Source organism: Lepisma saccharinum, chromosome 1, assembly GCF_977018435.1.
Source record: "Lepisma saccharinum chromosome 1, izLepSacc3.1, whole genome shotgun sequence".
Classification (NCBI taxonomy): domain Eukaryota; kingdom Metazoa; phylum Arthropoda; class Insecta; order Zygentoma; family Lepismatidae; genus Lepisma; species Lepisma saccharinum.
The window spans coordinates 219467348-219476212 of record NC_139229.1 but is presented as its reverse complement, the minus strand read 5'-3'; the positions used below and the strand labels follow the sequence as shown (position 1 = coordinate 219476212).

The following is an 8865-nucleotide window of genomic DNA, read 5'->3' as shown; positions in this document are numbered from 1 at the left end:
AAAGAGAGAGAGAAAGAAAGAAAGAGAGAGAAGAGTGGGTAAACTTACTCGCTTCGAATAAGCACCATGTAGAATTTTCCTTTACAAGCTCCGGGTGAGTCTGAAGGAAAGAAACATTGCTTTTAAGGTGGCTGAAGGTCAGGCTCCTGTCTCGGAAGTTAGGTTGAGAATGCAAATACTCTCTGAAACACTCGCTGAAGCGTTTTTTGCTCCCGGTGTATAATGGGCGTGGCGGGTTTGCGTCTCCCGCCACAGCTCGAGCCGCTCACTATATAAAGTGAAGGTTGGGAAGTCCAACCACACTTGTGAAACAAGACAGATTCCAAGTTTCAACTCGGCAACATGTACAAGCTGGTAAGTACATGAGACAACGTAAGTGCTCTTCGCCCTTTCCTCGCAGCAAATACTTTTTCAGAAAATTTCTCGAAAAGCGGCTATCATGTTCCAAATTCTGGCATTTGCAGTTTTGAATTCCTTCTCTAGGCGCTTCCGTGGCGGAGTGGTTATCCTAACGTGCTACGACTTCAGGGGTCTTAGGTTCCAATTGTGGATACGACATGGATGTGTTTATGATTTGCGCTCATCGTCACGATTAATCCATGCGGTGGAAAAGCGACGTAAAATAACCTAAATAGAAATCCTTCTAGAGAATTCAAGTAAATTTTCGAGTGCTTTGCATCCCCTGTTGTCTATAGTGCAGGAGGCCTTAGAAAGATCGCTTCGCGGGCTTACAGCAGACGACAATATGGGGGTGTGTCTGCGAGAACCAATTAGGTCCGCGAATGAGCGAGCCCGGTTGACACAGCTAGCTCGCTGCATCCTTCTGGAAGGGTGAGTGACCTCTGCCTCTTGCTACCTCGGCCTGTTTGTTCGGCTGAGGAGCAGACGACACGAGAGTATCGGCAATAGTGTGCGAGCGACGTCTGCTGTTAGCCCGCGAAACGCTCTTTCTAAGGCCTGCTGCACTATAGATATTGGTGATAGAAAATAGATAGAGAAGATAGAAAAGAAGATAGAAATTCAGAGGCAACAGCGAAAGAAAACCACAAAGATTCACTTGAATGCTCTAGAAGGAATTCTAAACGTATGTAAGTTTTTGAGAACTTGGAATATCGTAGCTGTTATTCGAAAAAAAGAAAGTTTCTTGCCAAGGATCAAGCGAAACCTTGGTGAGATTACTGTGACATATGGTCAGGCCTGTAGGGGGCTGTACCCTCTGTTATGCTCCAATTCCTCCTCCTCTCCCCTGCGTTGCTTACCTTTACCGAACATTTTTTTCGTACGATTTCTTCTCTTTCTTGGAGAAAAGTAAACAATTATTGTATGATTGGAGGAGTAGTGGTTAGCGTAGCACGTTGGGACAGTTGGGATCGTAAATTGTTTGTTTGTTCCATGGCCTGTGTCACGCACGAGTTCGTAACTCGTACTCAGCGTCTGATTAACCTATAGAGATGCAAAAGTCGGTATTGACTGATCACTAGTTCCTCGAAAGAATATGGAAATGTATGTTCCATTTGCTAGTGGAAGACAATATTGCGTCTCAATTGCATTTCCTTTTACTGAAGATTATTTACTTCACACGTGAAGAAGAAACAAGACTGAATTGATAAATTATGATTAACTGAACTTGATGAAAAGGAAGGAACACTCACACCGAGGCAGCATTTGCATCCAGAGGCTTCGGGGAAAGATTGCGCGACCTTAATCGAGCACTCATTGACTCGACTATTTGTCAAAACCGCGGTAGCTCAGTCGTTAGTCACATCTGACTACCATGCGAGAGACCAGGGTTCTATCCCCGGCGGGGGAGAACCGGGACTTTTTCAACCTGTTCAAGCGGCTCCGGCGTCCACCCAGCGTCGTGTAAAGTGTGTACCTGGAGGAAACTCTGGGGTGTAAAGGCGGCCAGGGTCGTGGTGCTGATCACATCACCCCCAGCTCGGCCGAGATCAAGAAAGTGTAGGGTTCTAACCCCACACCCCCTTTACGCCTTCATGGCGTGGTGCAAAGCACAGGAGAGCACTTTATTTTACTTATTTACTTATTTCTTTATTTGTCAAAATGTTCGTTAAATGAAAATTATCTGAAATAATTAAAAAATAATTCACTAAATTTTTTCCCCCCATTTGCAGTAACTCACACTAATTAAGAAAAGAAAGAATAATACTTTTACGCTAAATTCACGTTTTCATATTATGTTCAGTTATGAACTTTACAACATTTGATCGATACATACTTTTTAAAATTATATAAATCAAACCTGATCAGGTATCGAACCCGGATTCCTTTAATCACAAGGCAATTGAGATGTTCCGTTTGTAATGCCAGGATATATGACAACGATCTCTCACATTCTGGATTCATAAACAAGTTTAATATACAGTATATATTGGACAGAGCATGTGCACGTTTTGTTTTATTAAAATGAGTTTTAGCCTTTGCAGGCAACAATATTAAGTCTAATTTTTCAAAAGATTTAGCATCACTTAATCATGTCTAATGCATAGCAGAGATACTGCACCATAAAAGAAAGAGACGCGCAGTGATTGGAATTCTGGTTGTTGAAGTTGGGGACTAGAAACAGAAATTGTTGAAATGAAATTTTCTATTTACTTTGTTGGCATGGTTAAATTAAAGCAATATGACTAGTGGTGTGCTTAAGGTAGCAGGTTGGTGCGGATTATGTCTCTCGTCTTCAATTTGGCTCGAGTTTTCTAGATGAAAGAACATGTCAGATACGTGAAGAGGTGGTGAAATGTAGGACAGAAATCAAACAACAAAAAAGAAATCATGACTCCCTCCTTTTTTTGTTCGTTGCTTACCAAATTTCTGGTTCCTAAAGCCGGGATTACACCGAATGTTACCAACAAATGTTATCAACTTTTTGTTACCAACACGGTTAACAACAGAAGTTGTCAACAAATGTTGTTAACCAGAACGCTAGTTTTACTTTATTTTTGTTAATAACTTTTGTCAACATTTTGGCTGCATGACCTCAGTTGGTTGCAAGATGCCGACTGTGGAGGAAATTGTACTCGCTGTGGCAGCATGTGTCATTTTGGCACAAGAGAGAGACCAAGAAGATTCTGGCTGAGACCTTCACTGCGGGCAATAGCTAATTATAGCGGAAGTGACTTGTTAGTTCTTGCCTTTTAAATTGTGGATATGTATGGTCCCAAAGGATAGTCTTCTCGCGGAACAATTCAACCAAGTTCAGCACTTGATCCTTTGACCACTCCATCTCACTCAAAAGATTTTCCATGATAAATAAATGACGAAAGAAAACACACCTCGCACGAAACGATGCTCTCGCACTCACTGGCATGCTGGTGATGGGAGGGGAAGGGGGGAAATGTTGCTAACATCGAAAAGGCTCTGTTAACATGTGTTGGTAACAAATATTGCTAACATTCTTTGATCTTTAACGACTTGTTGTGGATAACAAAATTTCTGCTGTCAACGCAGCATATCTGTTGCTAACATGAGATGTTGATAATAAATTCACAAGCGTTTTTCGAAATGTTACCAACGTGTTAGCAACCCCGTGTAAACGTGGCTTTAGTTTCTCTTAGTGCGAGAGATGAACGGAAAAAGAGAATACAAAGCTTGTAAATTCCAGTAGGTATTTATGAGACAAATTCAAACGGACATGAAACTCACATGAAAGGACACTTCATACACTACTTCCCAACATAGTCTCCTCTCTGGTTCAGATATTTATCCCAGCGCTTCACGAGGTTAATGATGCCTATCTCATGGAACTTTGGGTTATTTTGTCGGAGCCAAGTCCTTACTTCGTGCTGCACAACATCAACCGACTGAAATAGGCGTCATTGCTTCGCCTACGAACATCTCTTTGCTTCATTGAAGAAGCAGAGGACGCCGGTTTCACTCTGTTGATGTTGTGCAGCACGAAGCAAGGATTGAGCTCCGACAACAGGACCCCGAGTTCTATGAGACGAGCATCATGAACCTCGTGAAGCGCTGGGATAAATTCCTGAACCGGGGAGGAGACGATGTTGAGAAGTAGTGAGTTCGTTTGTATTCGTCTAATATATACCTACTGGAATTTACAGGCCCTGTATTCCTTTTTTTCGATCATATCTCGTTCAATAAGTACAGAATTATGCAAACATATTGGAATTTTACGAAGTCAATGCAATAAAGGTAATTTGCACGTTAACGCAAACTACTGTGAACAATGCACAACCTAATATTTTCTTTTCTGTTGCAGGTCGTTCTCTCTGCCCTCCTGGCTGTTGCCAGTGCAGCACCCACTGCAGTCCTTGCTGCTCCTGCTGCACCAGCTCTCCCAGCAACCCTGCTCCCAAGGGTTGAAGTTGGACCAACCCAAGTCAACGTAGTCAGACAGCCAATCGCTGTCCAGCAGCCAGAATACCACTACCGATCAGTCCCAGTACCTGTTGCCACCCCTGTTGGTGTCAAGGCTGTCGTTAATGCTGCTCCCGTAGTTGCTGCCGCTCCAGCCGTTGCCGCTTATGCCGCTCCAGCTGTTGCCGCTTATGCCGCTCCAGCCGCTGTTGCCACTTATGGCGCTCCAGCTGCCGTTGCCGCTTATCACGCTCCAGCCGCTGTTGCAACTTATGGCGCTCCAGCTGCCGTTGCCGCTTATGCCGCTCCAGCCGCTGTTGCAACTTATGGTGCTCCAGCTGCTGTTGCCACTTATGCCGCTCATGGTGCTGTCGCCCTTTTGTAAATAGCAATTGCACATCATCGGCAAATAGAGGCGATGGGATTACTCACATTTCTGCGCTTTGACCACCAACCATTCGAATCTGTTGTAAAATATCATTCATAATAAATAAATTAAACATACTTGTATTTCTTCTTCTTTGGCAAGCTATACTTTCAGATAGAAATGTTTTAAAATATTGCTAATGATTATTAAATATAGTTTGCATAGTTAGCATACATGCAACATTACACCAGCATTGTAGTGGAGCTTCTCCTTCATTACTTTTTCCTTAGATTTATTAAAAAAAATATTGTTGTTTTTCAGGTTGGTATTATTAAATTTTGGTTCACATGTTTTCTATACTTTAGAACCTCTGAAGTGCTTAGTGGGAAACACATGGAAAGGTGCTTCTTTTCCTCTCAAACCAGTACACGCTGGTTGAAATAACCAAAGGCCTGCAACAGACAAGGAACAGACCATACTGATATGATATCAGTGGCGTACGCAATGGGGGGGGTTACGGGGTTTAAACCCCCTTTGAGCTTTTGAAATATTATGAAAAATGCTGTTGAAAAAATAAAAATGACCAATTTATCACTGTCAAGGACCTGCGACAGTACTACTACTACTATTACTACTACTAATAATAATAATAACAATAATAATAATAATATAATTTTAATTATTATTCCCATGCAGCACGGAGAAAAGCACAGCATTCCAAACATGCGTCTTTAAGAGTGAATGCCTTGAAAATAAACACGAATTCTTGAAAATAATGTATAAGGGCAACCATGATTTTAAAGAGCAAAAAAGTTGTATTGTATCTCTGCTGCAACAATGTTCAATGATCATTTATTTTTTTGTGTGAACAATGAGCATTATAACCTGCCGCAAAATTAGTTTGGTATTGAGAGCTGAAGGAACACGCGTCACGGTGTTGCCATATCATGCGGTACAGTACGCACTGCAGCCGTCTGACGCTGTGTCGAGGAAAAAATGTTATGAAAAGGAACAACAATGATGAAATGTGTTATTGTTTTTCGAGGAATATGGAATAACAATGATGACAACAATGATGAATGTGTTATTGTTTTTTCTATTCATTTCCATCTCCCTTACAACATGAACGAATTAATGAAACGAGCATTGTTTACAGGTTACCTTTTCAATCCATTCTGTATATACACTTTCAATAATCTTTTCTTTCCGAAGTCGCCGTTAAAGTCTGCCCGTCTTTCAATTATACCGCAACTGAAGTGCACAAAGTCCAGTTGGTGGGGCGTCTGACTTTCATGCGTGAGACCCGCGGTGGTTTGTGGAACTTTTTCAAATATCCCGAGCGGCTCCGGGGTCGACTCAGCCCAAGTGATTACCTGGGGCAAACCTGTGGTAAAGGCGGTTGGTGAACCACATCACAGCATCAACTCCATAATATGGCCTAGGTCGAGGTCGAGAATGTGTGGAGCTCTACCTCCACATCTCCATATGCCTCCATACTTTATTTTGGGTCCATTATTTATTTTTTGTATGAGAATCCCAGATATTTTATGACTGTCCTTAAAGATGTTTCCCCACCTTGAAAAAATGCCGAATCTTTCAACGAAACGCGCAGTTTCCCAACAGTGGGATGATCTTTCCTCCTATAATAAAAGTAAATATGGCATCTTGCTGAAAAGTATCTAAATTTGTCACGCGTTTACTGATATTCCTCTTATTTCCTGGGGTTTCCAATTTTGAAGCTTCGCATTTATTTATTTATTTATTTCTACCACATTATATTTTTCTTTCCCTATGGTAACAATAGTGTTCTTAGACACGCCGAAAGCAGCAGCAGCCCTGTTCAGAACTTTGTTTACAGAAATGATTCGACCCCCATTGTTTTTCTCTTGCTCAAATTATTTGCGCTCAGAACAAACCATCTCTCGCGTTTGGCCTTTGAGAGGAATTCCTTTTTCTTTTAGTGCATGGCCTCTTTGGTACATTGTCATCTCGAGTATTGCCTCCTGTGCTTGACATTCTTCACACAAGCACACGACACACTCAAGCAGAACACAGAAAATTATGTACAAAAAATAACACACTAAAACAACACGCTATATACAACAAAGAATACTCTAAATTCAATAAACACTAAACAAACGGACTGGTTAAAATATCACAGTAACGCAACGCAACAAACAAACAACACGTCCTCTCCCAACAACATGAAATCTGATCGCAGGAAGAATCGCCCGATAAGCGGCAACACCGAGAAAAACGTTTTCTGTTGCTAGGTAACCAGGGCTTGGGTGAAGCACTGGTAAGATTTTGATTGGCTCGCATGCCAGCAACCCACCCTCCCGCAGTGACGTAGACCCGATTTCAACACGTGGTTCACAAATGTCAATACCAAACTAATTTTGCGGCAGGTTATAACTAAAGAAAGTTCTTGGTTCGTTGAAAGCGGCTAATGTATAGACAAAGGCTAGGCCGACAAGAATAACTCAGTCACCAGTCCACCTTCCCGCGGCACGTTTGAATTTCTGAATTCAAACGACAATAAGCTTAATTATTGTAAAATGTTTTGTTGGTAACAACAGTGAGACAATCCAGATGTGAATTATCGGGGATATTTATGCGGCGAAAAATTCCAATCAATTCCGGGAATCGAATCCGGATCTCCCGCATGGTTGTCAGATGCCATACTGACCAGACCCCCGCAGCTTCTTGGATGAGTTCCGTACTTTGATTATTTCAATTTACAAGTATTTTAAAATATTTTCTAGTTTTTATGGATTTTCTTCACACTTAAAATGTCTCATCTCGTTAAGTAGACAATTATTTCGTAAGAAAGAAAAAATGCTCTAGAATTTGTTAAAAATCGAAGTACTAGAAATTAATTCCATTTTATTGCTTTCATAAATACTATATTTATGTAGATCTCTACTACTTAATAGTAGTAGTGGTATTAGTAGTATTATTAGTAGTAATTCAACTAATTAATTAGTTATAAGTATTATTAATTAATTATGAGTATTATTATTTAATTAAAGTATAATAAAACAATGGTAATGTGAATTTGGAGAAAATTTTAGATATAACCCCCCCCCCTTGATGAAATCCTGCGTACGCTACTGTATGATATCACTATAGTCTCTAAATCTTTTGTTTTTTTATTGTTTTATTGATTTGGTTTATTTTGCGTCGCATTTTTTTACATTTTTAGCTATTGGCGAACATGAGGATGAGTGATGATATGATGAAATTAATGAAGGGACACTCGCAAAGAACACCCATGCCTAGTCCTGGAATCGAACCCAGGATCCCTGGCGTCGTAGCTCGCTGTACTTACAATTCCGCCACGAAGGTCGGCGGTCTCTAAGACTAGATAAATCACCACAATGTTATCTCATGATGAACTGTGAACCTAATATAAATGCAACACACGCGGCATACAAGATAGTGTATGCTGCATAACCGGACAGTGGCCGAATTGGAAATAAATTACTGCCGGTATGTTTGTGTGCACAGACCTGTCTTTTGATACCATCCTTTTTTTGTGTTTTCTTAAATAATACATCGATTATCATTCTCTCTTTTTTATCACCACAAATTGCGCAACTTTTTTATTTGTACCACACATGAATTGTAATAACTAAAAGTGTATTAGATATTAAACCACTCACTACTGCAGAAGTTCCAAAGACTAAAAAATCAGCCACAAAATAACATGCATGATCTGTGATTTTTCCTGACAACTGATACATTGTTTAATTCGTTGCAAGTTATGTAATGCGGTACATCTTACCAATATTATATACAATTCTAAATACGTATGTAGTTGATTCTATGTCTTTTTGATTGAGTATTTTAAATGATCCCTCTATGTGGTTCAATTTAGAACTTCTTAGCACATTCTCAGCGCTATTCTGGCGTTTCTCGTGGCGCTTTGACGTAGACGGCGGGGTGGGGGATGAGTGCAGAGTGCTGTACGTTACAACTCAAACGTGCAAGGAAGAGAGAGAGAGAGAGAGAGAGAGAGAGAGAGAAATGACCGAGTACAATGTTGGCCATTGCATACTTGTGCGATTAGCTCCAATAAATAAGTGATTAATTTTAAAATGTTATTGCCGGCATGCTTTTCGGCATCTTAATTTACTGCCGGTATGTCTACAGGCCCAATTCGA

General features: G+C 40.7%; 1 protein-coding gene across 1 annotated transcript; it reads left to right on the top strand.

Annotated features, from left to right (window-relative positions):
* The first annotated feature begins 282 nt into the window (after window positions 1-282).
* On the top strand, window positions 283-4836 carry LOC145991996 (uncharacterized). Its single transcript, XM_083127998.1, has 2 exons — window positions 283-354; window positions 4235-4836. Exons 1-2 carry the CDS (start codon window positions 343-345, stop codon window positions 4715-4717), a joined length of 495 nt encoding a protein of 164 aa, XP_082984124.1. The 5' UTR covers window positions 283-342; the 3' UTR covers window positions 4718-4836.
* Window positions 4837-8865: the final 4029 nt, after the last annotated feature.